Source organism: Oncorhynchus clarkii, chromosome 1 (genome assembly GCF_045791955.1).
Source record: "Oncorhynchus clarkii lewisi isolate Uvic-CL-2024 chromosome 1, UVic_Ocla_1.0, whole genome shotgun sequence".
Taxonomy (NCBI): domain Eukaryota; kingdom Metazoa; phylum Chordata; class Actinopteri; order Salmoniformes; family Salmonidae; genus Oncorhynchus; species Oncorhynchus clarkii.
The window spans coordinates 90363163-90386015 of record NC_092147.1 but is presented as its reverse complement, the minus strand read 5'-3'; the positions used below and the strand labels follow the sequence as shown (position 1 = coordinate 90386015).

At 47.4% G+C, this 22853-nt stretch overlaps 1 protein-coding gene across 1 annotated transcript in view; it reads left to right on the top strand.

The window, feature by feature from the left end:
* Positions 1-22853, top strand: part of LOC139413837 (fumarate hydratase, mitochondrial-like) — a 30918-nt gene that overhangs the window by 591 nt on the left and 7474 nt on the right. The window contains exons 2-7 of the mRNA XM_071161633.1: positions 5226-5354; positions 5646-5756; positions 8749-8925; positions 9547-9729; positions 11869-12034; positions 12694-12897. Coding sequence (XP_071017734.1) covers positions 5226-5354; positions 5646-5756; positions 8749-8925; positions 9547-9729; positions 11869-12034; positions 12694-12897 — 970 coding nt within the window. The remainder of the gene's footprint in view (positions 1-5225; positions 5355-5645; positions 5757-8748; positions 8926-9546; positions 9730-11868; positions 12035-12693; positions 12898-22853) is intronic.

Here is a 22853-nt window from a genome sequence, read left to right as displayed (position 1 = left end):
ATTATTTACGAGCTATTAACCAACAATACCGATTGAAAACGTAAGAACAATGTCTTAAATTTAAAAAAAAGCAAATAGTTAACGTGACTCAATAAAATAGCAATAACGAGGTTATACAAGGAGTGACTTAGCGAGTCAGTGTGTAGAGGGGTACGAGGTAGTTGGTGAAAGTAGCCCCTAGGAATCTAACATAAAGGCTCACTTTTGGTGAACAGTCCCATCACAAGTCAGACTGTACAAGGCAGCCGCTACTCTTCCTGTGGTCCAGCACGAATGAAGGCAGTAATATACATAATAATACCATTTTTTAAAACATTAAAATACATTTTACAACAGATTTCACAATACATTGTGTGCCCTCCGGCCACTACTCTACTACAACACAATCCGTGTGTGTGTGTGTGTGTGTGTGTGTGTGTGTGTGTGTGTGTGTGAAGTCCTCAATGTTCAATAAGGTGTATTTTTATCTGTTTCTTAAATCAGATTTTACTGCTTTTGTTAGTTACTTGATGTATAGATATAGACTTCCATGTAGTCATGGCTCTATGTAGTACTGTGGAATAGAGTTCCATGTAGTCATGGCTCTATGTAGTACTGTGGAATAGAGTTCCATGTAGTCATGGCTCTATGTAGTACTGTGGAATAGAGTTCCATGTAGTCATGTCTCTATGTAGTACTGTAGAATAGAGTTCCATGTAGTCATGGCTCTATGTAGTACTGTGGAATAGAGTTCCATGTAGTCATGTAGTACTGTGGAATAGAGTTCCATGTAGTCATGGCTCTATGTAATATTGTGGAATAGAGTTCCATGTAGTCATGGCTCTATGTAGCACTGTGGAATAGAGTTCCATGTAGTCATGTCTCTATGTAGTACTGTGGAATAGCGTTCCATGTAGTCATGTAGTACTGTGGAATAGAGTTCCATGTAGTCATGGCTCTATGTAGTATTGTGGAATAGAGTTCCATGTAGTCATGTCTCTATGTAGTACTGTGGAATAGAGTTGCATGTAGTCATGGCTCTATGTAGTACTGTGGAATAGAGTTCCATGTAGTCATGGCTCTATGTAGCACTGTGGAATAGAGTTCCATGTAGTCATGTCTCTATGTAGTACTGTGGAATAGAGTTCCATGTAGTCATGTAGTACTGTGGAATAGAGTTCCATGTAGTCATGGCTCTATGTAGTATTGTGGAATAGAGTTCCATGTAGTCATGGCTCTATGTAGCACTGTGGAATAGAGTTCCATGTAGTCATGTCTCTATGTAGTACTGTGGAATAGAGTTCAATGTAGTCATGTAGCACTGTGGAATAGAGTTCCATGTAGTCATGGCTCTATGTAGTACTGTGGAATAGAGTTCCATGTAGTCATGGCTCTATGTAGTACTGTGGAATAGAATTCCGTGTAGTCATGGCTCTATGTAGTACTGTGGAATAGAGTTTCATGTAGTCATGGCTCTATGTAGTAATGTGGAATAGAGTTCCATGTAGTCATGGCTCTATGTAGTACTATGGAATAGAGTTCCATGTAGTCATGGCTCTATGTAGTACTGTGGAATAGAGTTCCATGTAGTCATGGCTCTATGTAGTACTGTGGAATAGAGTTCCATGTAGTCATGGCTCTATGTAGTATTGTGGAATAGAGTTCCATGTAGTCATGGCTCTATGTAGCACTGTGGAATAGAGTTCCATGTAGTCATGTCTCTATGTAGTACTGTGGAATAGAGTTCCATGTAGTCATGTAGTACTGTGGAATAGAGTTCCATGTAGTCATGGCTCTATGTAGTACTGTGGAATAGAGTTCCATGTAGTCATGGCTCTATGTAGTACTGTGGAATAGAGTTCCATGTAGTCATGTCTCTATGTAGTACTGTAGAATAGAGTTCCATGTAGTCATGGCTCTATGTAGTACTGTGGAAGAGAGTTCCATGTAGTCATGGCTCTATGTAGTACTGTGGAATAGAGTTCCATGTAGTCATGGCTCTATGTAGTACTGTGGAATAGAGTTCCATGTAGTCATGTCTCTATGTAGCACTGTGGAATAGAGTTCCATGTAGTCATGTCTCTATGTAGTACTGTGGAATAGAGTTCCATGTAGTCATGTAGTACTGTGGAATAGAGTTCCATGTAGTCATGGCTCTATGTAGTATTGTGGAATAGAGTTCCATGTAGTCATGGCTCTATGTAGCACTGTGGAATAGAGTTCCATGTAGTCATGTCTCTATGTAGTACTGTGGAATAGAGTTCCATGTAGTCATGTAGTACTGTGGAATAGAGTTCCATGTAGTCATGTCTCTATGTAGTACTGTGGAATAGAGTTGCATGTAGTCATGGCTCTATGTAGTACTGTGGAATAGAGTTCCATGTAGTCATGGCTCTATGTAGTACTGTGGAATAGAGTTCCATGTAGTCATGGCTCTATGTAGCACTGTGGAATAGAGTTCCATGTAGTCATGTCTCTATGTAGTACTGTGGAATAGAGTTCAATGTAGTCATGTAGCACTGTGGAATAGAGTTCCATGTAGTCATGGCTCTATGTAGTACTGTGGAATAGAGTTCCATGTAGTCATGGCTCTATGTAGCACTGTGGAATAGAGTTCCATGTAGTCATGTCTCTATGTAGTACTGTGGAATAGAGTTCAATGTAGTCATGTAGTACTGTGGAATAGAGTTCCATGTAGTCATGGCTCTATGTAGTATTGTGGAATAGAGTTCCATGTAGTCATGGCTCTATGTAGCACTGTGGAATAGAGTTCCATGTAGTCATGTCTCTATGTAGCACTGTGGAATAGAGTTCCATGTAGTCATGGCTCTGTGTAGTACTGTGGAATAGAGTTCCATGTGGTCATGGCTCTATGTAGTACTGTGGAATAGAGTTCCATGTAGTCATGGCTCTGTGTAGTACTGTGGAATAGAGTTCCATGTAGTCATGTCTCTATGTAGTAATGTGGAATAGAGTTCCATGTAGTCATGGCTCTATGTAGCACTGTGGAATAGAGTTCCATGTAGTCATGTCTCTATGTAGTACTGTGGAATAGAGTTCCATGTAGTCATGTAGTACTGTGGAATAGAGTTCCATGTAGTCATGGCTCTATGTAGTACTGTGGAATAGAGTTCCATGTAGTCATGGCTCTGTGTAGTACTGTGGAATAGAGTTCCATGTAGTCATGGCTCTATGTAGTACTGTGGAATAGAGTTCCATGTAGTCATGGCTCTATGTAGTACTGTGGAATAGAGTTTCATGTAGTCATGGCTCTATGTAGTAATGTGGAATAGAGTTCCATGTAGTCATGGCTCTATGTAGTACTATGGAATAGAGTTCCATGTGGTCATGGCTCTATGTAGTACTGTGGAATAGAGTTCCATTTAGTCATGGCTCTATGTAGTACTGTGGAATAGAGTTCCATGTAGTCATGGCTCTGTGGAATAGAGTTCCATGTAGTCATGGCTCTGTGTAGTACTGTGCCCCTCCCATAGTCTGTTCTGGACTTAGGGACTGTGTAGATTCATTCAAAACAACCATAAACATAGAGTTTATGCTTATCCATAGACATATTTTATTTAACCTTTATTTTACTAGGCAAGTCAGTTAAGAACAAATTCTTATTTTCAATGACGGCCTAGCCTGGGTACCTGTCTACTGCCTGTTAACTGCCTGTTCAGGGGCAGAACGACAGATTTGTACCTTGTCAGCTCGGGGATTTGAACTTGCAACCTTCCGGTTACTAGTCCAACGCTCTAACCACTAGGCTACCCTGCCGCCCCTCCACTCTAACCACTAGGCTACCCTGCCGCCCCTCCACTCTAACCACTAGGCTACCCTGCCGCCCCTCCACTCTAACCACTAGGCTACCCTGCCGCCCCTCCACTCTAACCACTAGGCTACCCTGCCGCCCCTCCACTCTAACCACTAGGCTACCCTGCCGCCCCAAGCCGCAAGAAAAACCCTGAATTAAAAAGCCAATAGTGCCGTTATACCTTACGTAGCCTTCCACATATTACCAAGTGCAGAAAAACATCAAACCAAACTGATTTACGATGTCTTTGGTACATTGGTATGGCCTATACTCCAAAACTAAACACATTCGCTCAATCGCCTTTGAGTATGGTCTTTTATTATGCATAGTGGACTGGCTCAGTGGTGGTGGACTGGCTCAGTGGTGGTGGACTGGTGGTGGACTGGCTCAGTGGTGGTGGACTGGCTCAGTGGTGGTGGACTGGTGGTGGACTGGCTCAGTGGTGGTGGACTGGCTCAGTGGTGGTGGACCGGCTCAGTGGTGGTGGACCGGCTCAGTGGTGGTGGACTGGCTCAGTGGTGGTGGACTGGCTCAGTGGTGGTGGACTGGCTCAGTGGTGGTGGACTGGCTCAGTGGTGGTGGACTGGCTCAGTGGTGGTGGACTGGCTCAGTGGTGGTGGACTGGCTCAGTGGTGGTGGACCGGCTCAGTGGTGGTGGACTGGCTCAGTGGTGGTGGACTGGTGGTGGACTGGCTCAGTGGTGGTGGACCGGCTCAGTGGTGGTGGACTGGCTCAGTGGTGGTGGACTGGCTCAGTGGTGGTGGACTGGCTCAGTGGTGGTGGACTGGCTCAGTGGTGGTGGACTGGCTCAGTGGTGGTGGACTGGCTCAGTGGTGGTGGACTGGTGGTGGACTGGCTCAGTGGTGGTGGACTGGCTCAGTGGTGGTGGACTGGTGGTGGACTGGCTCAGTGGTGGTGGACTGGCTCAGTGGTGGTGGACCGGCTCAGTGGTGGTGGACCGGCTCAGTGGTGGTGGACTGGCTCAGTGGTGGTGGACTGGCTCAGTGGTGGTGGACTGGCTCAGTGGTGGTGGACTGGCTCAGTGGTGGTGGACTGGCTCAGTGGTGGTGGACTGGCTCAGTGGTGTAAAGTACTTAAAGTAAAAATAGTCTAAACTCCGTGAAGGAGTCGAGGTACTTGGCAAACTGCATCCCAACACTACCGCTGGCACAGAGCACTGTACAAATGGCTGCGTAGGGATTTGTTTACCTACAATTAGCTAGGAGATCTGTATCTAAACACCTGATAGGTCAGCCCGAGACACAACTGTTCTGTTGTTCAGAGGTTGGCTTTCAAATGTCAACAAAGCAAGTCTATAGCTAGCTACTAGTTTATTGTTGTTGAGATTATGCCTCTCTAACCAAATAACCATTTAGTAACCAAGACTAACTTTTCATCTTTGCTATTTGACTGTCTCGATGTTGTTGTTCAGTCTTCAGAGTACAGAATTGAGGCAGACACCTTCGGAGAGCTGAAGGTGCCCGTTGACAAGTATTATGGGGCTCAGACAGTCAGATCCACCATGAACTTCAAGATCGGAGGACCGTCGGAGAGAATGCCAGTAAGTTCAGACTAGATGCTACTTCATCTATCAAGGTGTAGCTTGAGCCCTGAGACACGGCTGTGGATCCCTGTGGCTGTAGGTCACCCGTCCCACCATGTCTCGGGGGGGGGATCATTGTAGCTAGCTCTCGCTACAAATTGGACACACATCCTTGCAACAATTTCCTGTCCTATTTCCCCCAGATTCAGATCAGACTAAAGGTTACTTCCTGTAATCAGCGTATCGTTGTGTATCAGTGAAATCATCGTAGCGCCACACGTCCTCACTACTGTCTTTGGTGTCCAACAGATCCAGGTGATCAAAGCCTTTGGGATTCTGAAGAGGGCTGCTGCAGAGGTCAACAAGGACTACGGACTGGACCCGAGGCTGGCTGATGCCATCGTGCAGGCTGCTGATGAGGTGCCTGATACAGGGGGAACAGCCACACCACTACAGGAGAGGGTCGCATGACTGTCAACGTTGTGACAGATTAGACTGGGTACCTGTCTACTAACACAGATTAGACAGATCAGCCTGGGTACCTGTCTGGTTCTAACACAGATTAGACAGATCAGCCTGGGTACCTGTCTACTAACACAGATTAGACAGATCAGCCTGGGTACCTGTCTGGTTCTAACACAGATTAGACAGATCAGCCTGGGTACCTGTCTACTAACACAGATTAGACAGATCAGCCTGGGTACCTGTCTACTAACACAGATTAGACAGATCAGCCTGGGTACCTATCTAGTTCTAACACAGATTAGACAGATCAGCCTGGGTACCTGTCTACTAACACAGATTAGGCAGATCAGCCTGGGTACCTGTCTACTAACACAGATTAGGCAGATCAGCCTGGGTACCTGTCTGGTTCTAACACAGATTAGACAGATCAGCCTGGGTACCTGTCTACTAACACAGATTAGGCAGATCAGCCTGGGTACCTGTCTACTAACACAGATTAGACAGATCAGCCTGGGTACCTGTCTAGTTCTAACACAGATTAGGCAGATCAGCCTGGGTACCTGTCTAGTTCTAACACATATTAGACAGATCAGACAGATCAGCCTGGGTACCTGTCTAGTTCTAACACAGATTAGACAGATCAGCCTGGGTACCTGTCTACTAACACAGATTAGACAGATCAGCCTGGGTACCTGTCTAGTTCTAACACAGATTAGGCAGATCAGTCTGGGTACCTGTCTAGTTCTAACACAGATTAGGCAGATCAGCCTGGGTACCTGTCTAGTTCTAACACAGATTAGACAGATCAGCCTGGGTACCTGTCTACTAACACAGATTAGACAGATCAGCCTGGGTACCTGTCTAGTTCTGTCACAGATTAGACAGATCAGCCTGGGTACCTGTCTAGTTCTAACACAGATTTGACAAATCAGCCTGGGTACCTGTCTAGTTCTAACACAGATTAGACAGATCAGCCTGGGTACCTGTCTAGTTCTAACACAGATTAGACAGATCAGCCTGGGTACCTGTCTAGTTCTAACACAGATTAGGCAGATCAGCCTGGGTACCTGTCTAGTTCTAACACAGATTAGACAGATCAGCCTGGGTACCTGTCTACTAACACAGATTAGACAGATCAGCCTGGGTACCTGTCTAGTTCTAACACAGATTAGGCAGATCAGTCTGGGTACCTGTCTAGTTCTAACACAGATTAGGCAGATCAGCCTGGGTACCTGTCTAGTTCTAACACAGATTAGACAGATCAGCCTGGGTACCTGTCTACTAACACAGATTAGACAGATCAGCCTGGGTACCTGTCTAGTTCTGTCACAGATTAGACAGATCAGCCTGGGTACCTGTCTAGTTCTGTCACAGATTAGACAGATCAGCCTGGGTACCTGTCTAGTTCTAACACAGATTTGACAAATCAGCCTGGGTACCTGTCTAGTTCTAACACAGATTAGACAGATCAGCCTGGGTACCTGTCTACTAACACAGATTAGACAGATCAGCCTGGGTACCTGTCTAGTTCTAACACAGATTAGGCAGATCAGTCTGGGTACCTGTCTAGTTCTAACACAGATTAGGCAGATCAGCCTGGGTACCTGTCTAGTTCTAACACAGATTAGACAGATCAGCCTGGGTACCTGTCTACTAACACAGATTAGACAGATCAGCCTGGGTACCTGTCTAGTTCTGTCACAGATTAGACAGATCAGCCTGGGTACCTGTCTAGTTCTAACACAGATTTGACAAATCAGCCTGGGTACCTGTCTAGTTCTAACACAGATTAGACAGATCAGCCTGGGTACCTGTCTAGTTCTAACACAGATTAGACAGATCAGCCTGGGTACCTGTCTAGTTCTAACACAGATTAGGCAGATCAGCCTGGGTACCTGTCTAGTTCTAACACAGATTAGACAGATCAGCCTGGGTACCTGTCTACTAACACAGATTAGACAGATCAGCCTGGGTACCTGTCTAGTTCTAACACAGATTAGGCAGATCAGTCTGGGTACCTGTCTAGTTCTAACACAGATTAGGCAGATCAGCCTGGGTACCTGTCTAGTTCTAACACAGATTAGACAGATCAGCCTGGGTACCTGTCTACTAACACAGATTAGACAGATCAGCCTGGGTACCTGTCTAGTTCTGTCACAGATTAGACAGATCAGCCTGGGTACCTGTCTAGTTCTGTCACAGATTAGACAGATCAGCCTGGGTACCTGTCTAGTTCTAACACAGATTAGACAGATCAGCCTGGGTACCTGTCTAGTTCTAACACAGATTAGACAGATCAGCCTGGGTACCTGTCTAGTTCTAACACAGATTAGACAGATCAGCCTGGGTACCTGTCTAGTTCTAACACAGATTAGACAGATCAGCCTGGGTACCTGTCTAGTTCTAACACCGATTAGACAGATCAGCCTGGGTACCTGTCTAGTTCTAACATTAGGCAACACTGCTGTAGAGAATAGCTATAGCTTTTGATACAGTACAGAGCAAAGCGCAGAGCACTAGACCTTGCTACCTAGCCTGGTCCCAGACCTGTTTGTGTTGTTGGCAAGACGGCACAAACAGATCTGGGATCAAGCTATTCGCTAGCTACATTAGTCCTACTAGTTACATTTAGCCATGGTGCCTCATTCTACTGATGAATGCCTTGGTACCGGTCTTGGCCTTGGTACCGGTCTTGGTACCGGTCTTGGCCTTGGTACCGGTCTTGGCCTTGGTACTGGTCTTGGCCTTGGTACCGGTCTGGGCCTTGGTACTGGTCTGGGCCTTGGTACCCTTGTCTGATGTCCATGTTCCTTGGACCAGACTAAGGCATGTTGGCCTCTCTGGTCTGATGTCCATGTTGACCTCTCTGGTCTGATGTCCATGTTGACCTCTCTGGTCTGATGTCCATGTTGACCTCTCTTGTCTGATGTCCATGTTCCTTTACCAGGTGGCAGCTGGTAAGCTGGATGACCATTTTCCTCTGGTGGTGTGGCAGACCGGGTCAGGAACTCAGTCCAACATGAACGTCAACGAGGTGATCAGCAACAGGGCCATCGAGATCCTCGGAGGGAAGCTGGGGAGCAAGGACCCTGTTCACCCCAACGACCACGTCAACAAAAGCCAGGTAGGCTAACCATTCTGAAACGCTTTCTCATTTCATACTAAATGTTGAAGAAGGAAATAAACAGTTTTTCACCCAGATAGAAGTAGCTAGTTTTATTTGGACCCTCAGAAGGGTAACAGACTGTAGCGTTTGCCCTCAGGAGGGTAACAGACTGTAGCGTTTGCCCTCAGGAGGGTAACAGACTGTAGCGTTTGCCCTCAGGAGGGTAACAGATTGTAGCGTTTGCCCTCAGGAGGGTAACAGACTGTAGCGTTTGCCCTCAGGAGGGTAACAGACTGTAGCGTTTGCCCTCAGGAGGGTAACAGACTGTAGCGTTTGCCCTCAGGAGGGTAACAGACTGTAGTGTTTGCCCTCAGGAGGGTAACATACTGTAGCGTTTGCCCTCAGGAGGGTAACAGACTGTAGCGTTTGCCCTCAGGAGGGTAACAGACTGTAGCGTTTGCCCTCAGGAGGGTAACAGACTGTATCGTTTGCCCTCAGGAGGGTATTTGTATTTATAGGTATCTGATAAGCTCAGGTAAAGAGTTTTTAAATATCTATTAATCTGTATTTAATGTAAATAGTTGGGTCTTTCAGAGTATTTGAATGGACCTGTAGTTGACCTCTTGTCTGCTCTTGCAGAGCTCCAACGATACGTTCCCCACAGCCATGCACATCGCAGCAGCCAAAGAGGTCCACGAGGTTCTGCTGCCCGGTCTACAACACCTCCACGACGCCCTGCACGCCAAGGCTGTGGAGTTTAAAGACATCATCAAGATCGGACGCACACACACACAGGACGCTGTGCCGTTGTCTCTGGGACAGGTACAGTACACACACACACAGGACGTTGTGCCGTTGTCTCTGGGACAGGTACAGGACGCTGTGCTGTTGTCTCTGGGACAGGTACAGGACGCTGTGCCGTTGTCTCTGGGACAGGGGCAGGACATAGACACACACCTCATAATGTGTTCATGTTGTAGGATGCTGTTTAAAGCTCTGTGACGTGTCTCGGGGGATTACTGAAGACAGCGTCTCTAATGATCATGATCATGTTGCTAATTGATTCATTCAGCTGTGGCCAGTGTCATGTCGTGATAATCTTTGTGCCTGTCTCTGTGATATGTTGTTGTCACGATACCAGTTTTAGAATCAGTTTTAGAATCAGATTCTAGAATCAGTTTTAGAATCAATACCGTAAATGATAACATGGCAGAGAAAGAAGCGTTTCGCTCTCAGTCCCACTGTATTTAGTTTTACTGAACAAATGGCCACTGGATTGATGTAAATAATCATGATGTCATTCTGCCAGGTAGGCATGGGCTACTTTGTAGTAAACTTTTAATTGAGAAGGTTTTTGGGAAAGCCTTTCCAGCTACCAGCAGACGATTGTCATTAGCATTATCGCCTCATTAGCCTTTCCAACTACCAGAAGACGGTTGTCATTAGCATTATCGCCTCATTAGCCTTTCCAGATACCAGCAGACGGTTGTCATTAGCATTATCGCCTCATTAGCCTTTCCAGATACCAGCAGACGGTTGTCATTAGCATTATCGCCTCATTAGCCTTTCCAGATACCAGCAGACGTTTGTCATTAGCATTATCGCCTCATTAGCCTTTCCAGATACCAGCAGACGGTTGTCATTAGCATTATCGCCTCATTAGCCTTTCCAGATACCAGCAGACGTTTGTCATTAGCATTATCGCCTCATTAGCCTTTCCAGATACCAGCAGACGTTTGTCATTAGCATTATCGCCTCATTAGCCTTTCCAGATACCAGCAGACGTTTGTCATTAGCATTATCGCCTCATTAGCCTTTCCAGATACCAGCAGACGTTTGTCATTAGCATTATCGCCTCATTAGCCTTTCCAGCTACCAGCAGACGGTTGACATTAGCACACAGACGGGCATTCCCTTGCCGTTGTCTCATGAGGAAGTTGCAGGGAATATGAATAACTGTTGATGGTTTATGATAAACATGGACAAATTTAATTAATTTCAAAGCATTTACTTTTTTTTCCAAACGTGACACTTTTTTGATAGAAGAAACGAATGTTCCAAACATTTTGTACCGACCCGTTTTTCGTGTTGTATTGGAAAAGTGCAGATGTTTCGGTGTACTGTACGTGCAACACTAGTGTGGTAACATACTAGTCTAGTAGATGTCAAACTGTCCTAATGAGCCATTTAAAATGTATTTCTACCAGTCGACCAACTGTCCCAATGAGCCATTTAAAATGTATTTCTACCAGTCGACCAACTGTCCTAATGAGCCATTTAAAATGTATTTCTACCAGTCGACCAACTGTCCTAATGAGCCATTTAAAATGTATTTCTACCAGTCGACCAACTGTCCTAATGAGCCATTTAAAATGTATTTCTACCAGTCGACCAACTGTCCTAATGAGCCATTTAAAATGTATTTCTACCAGTCGACCAACTGTCCTAATGAGCCATTTAAAATGTATTTCTACCAGTCGACCAACTGTCCTAATGAGCCATTTAAAATGTATTTCTACCAGCCGACCAACTGTCCTAATGAGCCATTTAAAATGTATTTCTACCAGCCGACCAACTGTCCTAATGAGCCATTTAAAATGTATTTCTACCAGCCGACCAACTGTCCTAATGAGCCATTTAAAATGTATTTCTACCAGTCGACCAACTGTCCTAATGAGCCATTTAAAATGTATTTCTACCAGTCGACCAACTGTCCTAATGAGCCATTTAAAATGTATTTCTACCAGCCGACCAACTGTCCTAATGAGCCATTTAAAATGTATTTCTACCAGTCGACCAACTGTCCTAATGAGCCATTTAAAATGTATTTCTACCAGTCGACCAACTGTCCTAATGAGCCATTTAAAATGTATTTCTACCAGCCGACCAACTGTCCTAATGAGCCATTTAAAATGTATTTCTACCAGTCGACCAACTGTCCTGTTTCTCTTTGTTTTACAGGAGTTCGGTGGGTATGTGCAGCAGGTAAAGTACAGTATTGAGCGAGTGAAGACGGCCATGCCCAGAATATATGAGCTGGCAGCAGGAGGTACTGCCGTGGGCACGGGCCTCAACACGCGCATCGGCTTTGCTGAGAAAGTAGCAGCTACTGTCGCCTCTCTCACAGGTACAGGAGGGTACACACACACACACACACACATACATACAGTACATACACACACACACATGCATTTCATAATGGTTATCATAGTCATGTCTGGTCCACGTTTTCTCACTACTGGTGTCCCCCAGGGCTCTGCACTAGGTCCTCTTTAATGTCTCACTACTGGTGTCCCCCAGGGCTCTGCACTAGGTCCTCTTTAATGTCTCACTACTGGTGTCCCCCAGGGCTCTGCACTAGGTTCTCTTTAATGTCTCACTACTGGTGTCCCCCAGGGCTCTGCACTAGGTCCTCTATAATGTCTCACTACTGGTGTCCCCCAGGGCTCTGCACTAGGTCCTCTTTAATGTCTCACTACTGGTGTCCCCCAGGGCTCTGTACTAGGTCCTCTTTAATGTCTCACTACTGGTGTCCCCCAGGGCTCTGTACTAGGTCCTCTTTAATGTCTCACTACTGGTGTCCCCCAGGGCTCTGCACTAGGTCCTCTCCTGTTTTCTCTGTACACCAAGTCACGTGGTTCTGTCAGAGGGTTTGCATTGTGGTGTTATGGCTACATTTTACCCTCCCAGCTGTTATCATAAGTCAGACATTATATACTCTGTCAACCTTGAATTGTTTCTGTTTTTATCAAGACCTGTCTACATGATGTCACATCCTGTCTCCAGGTCTGCCTTTCGTGACTGCTCCCAACAAATTTGAGGCTCTAGCGGCCCACGATGCTCTGGTGGAGCTGAGCGGAGCGTTGAACACGGTGGCCGTCAGTATGATGAAGATCGCCAATGATATCCGCTTCCTGGGGTCCGGGCCCCGCTCTGGCCTGGGAGAACTATGTCTGCCTGAGAACGAGCCTGGTAGCAGCATCATGCCTGGTGAGTTTCCGTAGTCTGGTTTTCACCATTGTTGTCAAGCATAACACGATATAGTTCACTGTCAAATCAAATTCGATTGGTTACATACACGTGTTTAGCAGATGTTATTGCGAGTGTAGCAAAATGCTTGTGTTTCTAGATCCGACAGTGTAGTAATATCTAGCATGTAATCAAACAATTTCACAACAACTACCTTATACACACACATCTAAGTCAAGGAATGGAATTAAGAATATAAATATATGGATGAGCAATGACAGAGCGGCATAGACTAAGATACAGTAGAATAGAATACAGTATATACATATGATGAGTAATGCAGGATATGTAAACATTATTAAGGAGACATTATTAAATTAGGAAAGGAGTGAAAGAGATCACAGAAAAGAGTGAACAGTATTTGGACATGCCATAGATGGCATAGAACACTTGGGTACTATCTGTCCCAGTGGTCTGGCATTAGCTAAGTGGAACAGAGCTACATGACCCCACCTAACTCCCAGCTGTTATAACAGAGCTACATGACCCCACCTAACTCCCAGCTGTTATAACAGAGCTACATGACCCCACCTAACTCCCAGCTGTCTGAACAGAGCTACATGACCCCACCTAACTCCCAGCTGTTATAACAGAGCTACATGACCCCACCTAACTCCCAGCTGTCTGAACAGAGCTACATGACCCCACCTAACTCCCAGCTGTCTGAACAGAGCTACATGACCCCACCTAACTCCCAGCTGTCTGAACAGAGCTATGTGACCCCACCTAACTCCCAGCTGTTATAACAGAGCTACATGACCCCACCTAACCCCCAGCTGTCTGAACAGAGCTACATGACCCCACCTAACTCCCAGCTGTTATAACAGAGCTACATGACCCCACCTAACTCCCAGCTGTTATAACAGAGCTACATGACCCCACCTAACTCCCAGCTGTCTGAACAGAGCTACATGACCCCACCTAACTCCCAGCTGTCTGAACAGAGCTACATGACCCCACCTAACTCCCAGCTGTTATAACAGAGCTACATGACCCCACCTAACTCCCAGCTGTCAGAACAGAGCTACATGACCCCACCTAACTCCCAGCTGTCTGAACAGAGCTACATGACCCCACCTAACTCCCAGCTGTCAGAACAGAGCTACATGACCCCACCTAACTCCCAGCTGTCTGAACAGAGCTACATGACCCCACCTAACTCCCAGCTGTCTGAACAGAGCTACATGACCCCACCTAACTCCCAGCTGTTATAACAGAGCTACATGACCCCACCTAACTCCCAGCTGTTATAACAGAGCTACATGACCCCACCTAACTCCCAGCTGTTATAACAGAGCTACATGACCCCACCTAACTCCCAGCTGTCTGAACAGAGCTACATGACCCCACCTAACTCCCAGCTGTTATAACAGAGCTACATGACCCCACCTAACTCCCAGCTGTCTGAACAGAGCTACATGACCCCACCTAACTCCCAGCTGTCTGAACAGAGCTACATGACCCCACCTAACTCCCAGCTGTTATAACAGAGCTACATGACCCCACCTAACTCCCAGCTGTTATAACAGAGCTACATGACCCCACCTAACTCCCAGCTGTTATAACAGACCTACATGACCCCACCTAACTCCCAGCTGGTTTAACAGAGCTACATGACCCCACCTAACTCCCAGCTGTTATAACAGAGCTACATGACCCCACCTAACTCCCAGCTGTCTGAACAGAGCTACATGACCCCACCTAACTCCCAGCTGTTATAACAGAGCTACATGACCCCACCTAACTCCCAGCTGTCTGAACAGAGCTACATGACCCCACCTAACTCCCAGCTGTTATAACAGAGCTACATGACCCCACCTAACTCCCAGCTGTCTGAACAGAGCTACATGACCCCAACTAACTCCCAGCTGTCTGAACAGAGCTACATGACCCCAACTAACTCCCAGCTGTCTGAACAGAGCTACATGACCCCACCTAACTCCCAGCTGTCTGAACAGAGCTACATGACCCGACCTAACTCCCAGCTGTTATAACATAGCTACATGACCCCACCTAACTCCCAGCTGTTATAACGAGCTACATGACCCCACCTAACTCCCAGCTGTTATAACAGAGCTACATGACCCCACCTAACTCCCAGCTGTTATAACAGAGCTACATGACCCCACCTAACTCCCAGCTGTTATAACAGAGCTACATGACCCCACCTAACTCCCAGCTGTCTGAACAGAGCTACATGACCCCACCTAACTCCCAGCTGTTATAACAGAGCTACATGACCCCACCTAACTCCCAGCTGTCAGAACAGAGCTACATGACCCCACCTAACTCCCAGCTGTCTGAACAGAGCTACATGACCCCACCTAACTCCCAGCTGTCTGAACAGAGCTACATGACCCCACCTAACTCCCAGCTGTCAGAACAGAGCTACATGACCCCACCTAACTCCCAGCTGTCTGAACAGAGCTACATGACCCCACCTAACTCCCAGCTGTTATAACAGAGCTACATGACCCCACCTAACTCCCAGCTGTTATAACAGAGCTACATGACCCCACCTAACTCCCAGCTGTCTGAACAGAGCTACATGACCCCACCTAACTCCCAGCTGTCTGAACAGAGCTACATGACCCCACCTAACTCCCAGCTGTCTGAACAGAGCTACATGACCCCACCTAACTCCCAGCTGTCTGAACAGAGCTACATGACCCCACCTAACTCCCAGCTGTCTGAACAGAGCTACATGACCCCACCTAAACTCCCAGCTGTCTGAACAGAGCTACATGACCCCACCTAACTCCCAGCTGTTATAACATAGCTACATGACCCCACCTAACTCCCAGCTGTTATAACAGAGCTACATGACCCCACCTAACTCCCAGCTGTTATAACAGAGCTACATGACCCCACCTAACTCCCAGCTGTTATAACGAGCTACATGACCCCACCTAACTCCCAGCTGTCTGAACAGAGCTACATGACCCCACCTAACTCCCAGCTGTTATAACAGAGCTACATGACCCCACCTAACTCCCAGCTGTTATAACAGAGCTACATGACCCCACCTAACTCCCAGCTGTCTGAACAGAGCTACATGACCCCACCTAACTCCCAGCTGTTATAACAGAGCTACATGACCCCACCTAACTCCCAGCTGTTATAACAGAGCTACATGACCCCACCTAACTCCCAGCTGTTATAACATAGCTACATGACCCCACCTAACTCCCAGCTGTCTGAACAGAGCTACATGACCCCACCTAACTCCCAGCTGTTATAACAGAGCTACATGACCCCACCTAACTCCCAGCTGTTATAACAGAGCTACATAACCCCACCTAACTCCCAGCTGTCTGAACAGAGCTACATGACCCCACCTAACTCCCAGCTGTCTGAACAGAGCTACATGACCCCACCTAACTCCCAGCTGTTATAACAGAGCTACATGACCCCACCTAACTCCCAGCTGTTATAACAGAGCTACATGACCCCACCTAACTCCCAGCTGTCTGAACAGAGCTACATGACCCCACCTAACTCCCAGCTGTTATAACAGAGCTACATGACCCCACCTAACTCCCAGCTGTTATAACAGAGCTACATGACCCCACCTAACTCCCAGCTGTTATAACAGAGCTACATGACCCCACCTAACTCCCAGCTGTCTGAACAGAGCTACATGACCCCACCTAACTCCCAGCTGTCTGAACAGAGCTACATGACCCCACCTAACTCCCAGCTGTTATAACAGTGCTACATGACCCCACCTAACTCCCAGCTGTTATAACAGAGCTACATGACCCCACCTAACTCCCAGCTGTTATAACAGAGCTACATGACCCCACCTAACTCCCAGCTGTCTGAACAGAGCTACATGACCCCACCTAACTCCCAGCTGTTATAACAGTGCTACATGACCCCACCTAACTCCCAGCTGTCTGAACAGAGCTACATGACCCCACCTAACTCCCAGCTGTCTGAACAGAGCTACATGACCTCACCTAACTCCCAGCTGTCTGAACAGAGCTACATGACCCCACCTAACTCCCAGCTGTTATAACAGAGCTACATGACCCCACCTAACTCCCAGCTGTCTGAACAGAGCTACATGACCCCACCTAACTCCCAGCTGTCTGAACAGAGCTACATGACCCCACCTAACTCCCAGCTGTCTGAACAGAGCTACATGACCCCACCTAACTCCCAGCTGTCTGAACAGAGCTACATGACCCCACCTAACTCCCAGCTGGTTTAACAGAGCTACATGACCCCACCTAACTCCCAGCTGTCTGAACAGAGCTACATGACCCCACCTAACTCCCAGCTGTCAGAACAGAGCTACATGACCCCACCTAACTCCCAGCTGTTATAACAGAGCTACATGACCCCACCTAACTCCCAGCTGTTATAACAGAGCTACATGACCCCACCTAACTCCCAGCTGTTATAACAGAGCTACATGACCCCACCTAACTCCCAGCTGTTATAACAGAGCTACATAACCCCACCTAACTCCCAGCTGTCTGAAAAGAGCTACATGACCCCACCTAACTCCCAGCTGTCTGAACAGAGCTACATGACCCCACCTAAACTCCCAGCTGTCTGAACAGAGCTACATGACCCCACCTAACTCCCAGCTGTTATAACATAGCTACATGACCCCACCTAACTCCCAGCTGTTATAACAGAGCTACATGACCCCACCTAACTCCCAGCTGTTATAACAGAGCTACATGACCCCACCTAACTCCCAGCTGTCTGAACAGAGATACATGACCCCACCTAACTCCCAGCTGTTATAACAGAGCTACATGACCCCACCTAACTCCCAGCTGTCTGAACAGAGATACATGACCCCACCTAACTCCCAGCTGTTATAACAGAGCTACATGACCCCACCTAACTCCCAGCTGTTATAACAGTGCTACATGACCCCACCTAACTCCCAGCTGTCTGAACAGAGCTACATGACCCCACCTAACTCCCAGCTGTTATAACGAGCTACATGACCCCACCTAACTCCCAGCTGTTATAACAGAGCTACATGACCCCACCTAACTCCCAGCTGTCAGAACAGAGCTACATGACCCCACCTAACTCCCAGCTGTGATAACAGAGCTACATGACCCCACCTAACTCCCAGCTGTTATAACAGAGCTACATGACCCCACCTAACTCCCAGCTGTTATAACAGAGCTACATGACCCCACCTAACTCCCAGCTGTTATAACAGAGCTACATAACCCCACCTAACTCCCAGCTGTCTGAAAAGAGCTACATGACCCCACCTAACTCCCAGCTGTCTGAACAGAGCTACATGACCCCACCTAAACTCCCAGCTGTCTGAACAGAGCTACATGACCCCACCTAACTCCCAGCTGTTATAACATAGCTACATGACCCCACCTAACTCCCAGCTGTTATAACAGAGCTACATGACCCCACCTAACTCCCAGCTGTTATAACAGAGCTACATGACCCCACCTAACTCCCAGCTGTCTGAACAGAGATACATGACCCCACCTAACTCCCAGCTGTTATAACAGAGCTACATGACCCCACCTAACTCCCAGCTGTCTGAACAGAGATACATGACCCCACCTAACTCCCAGCTGTTATAACAGAGCTACATGACCCCACCTAACTCCCAGCTGTTATAACAGTGCTACATGACCCCACCTAACTCCCAGCTGTCTGAACAGAGCTACATGACCCCACCTAACTCCCAGCTGTTATAACGAGCTACATGACCCCACCTAACTCCCAGCTGTTATAACAGAGCTACATGACCCCACCTAACTCCCAGCTGTCAGAACAGAGCTACATGACCCCACCTAACTCCCAGCTGTTATAACGAGCTACATGACCCCACCTAACTCCCAGCTGTCTGAACAGAGCTACATGACCCCACCTAACTCCCAGCTGTCTGAACAGAGCTACATGACCCCACCTAACTCCCAGCTGTTATAACAGAGCTACATGACCCCACCTAACTCCCAGCTGTTATAACAGAGCTACATGACCCCACCTAACTCCCAGCTGTCTGAACAGAGCTACATGACCCCACCTAACTCCCAGCTGTTATAACAGAGCTACATGACCCCACCTAACTCCCAGCTGTCTGAACAGAGATACATGACCCCACCTAACTCCCAGCTGTCTGAACAGAGCTACATGACCCCACCTAACTCCCAGCTGTTATAACAGAGCTACATGACCCCACCTAACTCCCAGCTGTCTGAACAGAGCTACATGACCCCACCTAACTCCCAGCTGTTATAACAGAGCTACATGACCCCACCTAACTCCCAGCTGTTATAACAGAGCTACATGACCCCACCTAACTCCCAGCTGTTATAACAGAGCTACATGACCCCACCTAACTCCCAGCTGTTATAACATAGCTACATGACCCCACCTAACTCCCAGCTGTCTGAACAGAGCTACATGACCCCACCTAACTCCCAGCTGTTATAACAGAGCTACATGACCCCACCTAACTCCCAGCTGTTATAACAGTGCTACATGACCCCACCTAACTCCCAGCTGTCTGAACAGAGCTACATGACCCCACCTAACTCCCAGCTGTCTGAACAGAGCTACATGACCCCACCTAACTCCCAGCTGTTATAACGAGCTACATGACCCCACCTAACTCCCAGCTGTTATAACAGAGCTACATGACCCCACCTAACTCCCAGCTGTCTGAACAGAGCTACATGACCCCACCTAACTCCCAGCTGTCTGAACAGAGCTACATGACCCCACCTAACTCCCAGCTGTTATAACAGAGCTACATGATCCCACCTAACTCCCAGCTGTCTGAACAGAGCTACATGACCCCACCTAACTCCCAGCTGTCAGAACAGAGCTACATGACCCCACCTAACTCCCAGCTGTTATAACGAGCTACATGACCCCACCTAACTCCCAGCTGTTATAACAGAGCTACATGACCCCACCTAACTCCCAGCTGTTATAACAGAGCTACATGACCCCACCTAACTCCCAGCTGTTATAACAGAGCTACATGACCCCACCTAACTCCCAGCTGTTATAACAGAGCTACATGACCCCACCTAACTCCCAGCTGTTATAACAGAGCTACATGACCCCACCTAACTCCCAGCTGTTATAACAGAGCTACATGACCCCACCTAACTCCCAGCTGTCAGAACAGAGCTACATGACCCCACCTAACTCCCAGCTGTCTGAACAGAGCTACATGACCCCACCTAACTCCCAGCTGTTATAACAGAGCTACATGACCCCACCTAACTCCCAGCTGTCAGAAAGGGGGCTACATGACCCCACCTAACTCCTAGCTGTTATAACAGAGCTACATGACCCCACCTAACTCCCAGCTGTCAGAACAGAGCTACATGACCCCACCTAACTCCCAGCTGTCTGAACAGAGCTACATGACCCCACCTAACTCCCAGCTGTTATAACAGAGCTACATGACCCCACCTAACTCCCAGCTGTCTGAACAGAGCTACATGACCCCACCTAACTCCCAGCTGTTATAACAGAGCTACATGACCCCACCTAACTCCCAGCTGTCAGAAATCATCCACATCCAGGGTGGGTCTGGTTTCAAGATGTATTTTTGTCCAGGCCTTTACTTCCCCCTCTTGACCTCTCCTTCAGCAGGAGATGTTATAAAAACTATCTAGCTACCCACAACCTGCCTTTAGTCAGACAGCCTCTCTAGCTACCCACAACCTGTCTTTATTCAGACTACCTCTCTAGCTACCCGCAACCTGTCTTTATTCAGACTGCCTCTCTAGCTACCCACAACCTGTCTTTATTCAGACTACCTCTCTAGCTACCCGCAACCTGTCTTTATTCAGACTGCCTCTCTAGCTACCCACAACCTGTCTTTATTCAGACTGCCTCTCTAGCTACCCGCAACCTGTCTTTATTCAGACTGCCTCTCTAGCTACCCACAACCTGTCTTTATTCAGACTACCTCTCTAGCTACCCGCAACCTGTCTTTATTCAGACTGCCTCTCTAGCTACCCACAACCTGTCTTTATTCAGACTGCCTCTCTAGCTACCCGCAACCTGTCTTTATTCAGACTACCTCTCTAGCTACCCACAACCTGTCTTTATTCAGACTGCCTCTCTAGCTACCCACAACCTGTCTTTATTCAGACTGCCTCTCTAGCTACCCGCAACCTGTCTTTAGTCAGACAGCCTCTCTAGCTACCCACAACCTGTCTTTATTCAGACTGCCTCTCTAGCTACCCGCAACCTGTCTTTAGTCAGACTACCTCTCTAGCTACCCGCAACCTGTCTCTAGTCAGACTACCTCTTCATCTACCCACAACCTGTTTTTAGTCAGACAGCCTCTCTAGCTACCCGCAACCTGTCTTTAGTCAGACAGCCTCTCTAGCTACCCACAACCTGTCTTTATTCAGACTGCCTCTCTAGCTACCCGCAACCTGTCTTTAGTCAGACTACCTCTCTAGCTACCCGCAACCTGTCTCTAGTCAGACTACCTCTTCATCTACCCACAACCTGTTTTTATTCAGACAGCCTCTCTAGCTACCCACAACCTGCCTTTAGTCAGACTACCTCTCTATCTACCCACAACCTGTTTTTATTCAGGCAGCCTCTCTAGCTACCCACAACCTGCCTTTATTCAGACAGCCTCTCTAGCTACCCACAACCTGTCTTTAGTCAGACTACCTCTCTAGCTACCCACAACCTGCCTTTAGTCAGACAGCCTCTCTAGCTACCCACAACCTGTCTTTAGTCAGACTACCTCTCTAGCTACCCACAACCTGTCTTTATTCAGACAGCCTCTCTAGCTACCCACAACCATTCAGACAGCCTCTCTAGCTACCCACAACCTGCCTTTAGTCAGACAGCCTCTCTAGCTACCCACAACCTGTCTTTATTCAGACAGCCTCTCTAGCTACCCACAACCTGCCTTTATTCAGACTACCTCTCTAGCTACCAACAACCTGCCTTTAGTCAGACTACCTCTCTAGCTACCCACAACCTGTCTTTAGTCAGACAGCCTCTCTAGCTACCCACAACCTGCCTTTATTCAGACTACCTCTCTAGCTACCCACAACCTGTCTTTATTCAGACAGCCTCTCTAGCTACCCACAACCTGCCTTTAGTCAGACTACCTCTCTAGCTACCCACAACCTGTCTTTAGTCAGACTACCTCTCTAGCTACCCACAACCTGTCTTTATTCAGACAGCCTCTCTAGCTACCCTCAATCTGCCTTTAGTCAGACTACCTCTCTAGCTACCCACAACCTGCCTTTAGTCAGACTACCTCTCTAGCTACCCACAACCTGTCTTTATTCAGACTACCTCTCTAGCTACCCACAACCTGTATTTAGTCAGACTACCTCTCTAGCTACCCACAACCTGCCTTTAGTCAGACTACCTCTCTAGCTACCCACAACCTGTATTTAGTCAGACTACCTCTCTAGCTACCCACAACCTGCCTTTAGTCAGACTACCTCTCTAGCTACCCACAACCTGTCTTTATTCAGACTACCTCTCTAGCTACCCACAACCTGTATTTAGTCAGACTACCTCTCTAGCTACCCACAACCTGTCTTTATTCAGAAAGCAGCACAATAACATGTTGACAAATACTTCTGGAGGATTTCAAAGGGTAAGGACTGATTACAGAACAGTTTCTACTGAAGACCTTGACATGACATGAAGGGATCCTATGCTGATGGACTGATTACAGAACAGTTTCTACTAAAGGCCTTGACATGACATGAAGGGATCGTACTGATTACAGAACAGTTTCTACTGAAGGCCTTGACATGACATGAAGGGATCCTACACTGATGGACTGATTACAGAACAGTTTCTACTGAAGGCCTTGACATGACATGAAGGGATCCTACACTGATGGACTGATTACAGAACAGTTTCTACTGAAGACCTTGACATGACATGAAGGGATCCTACACTGA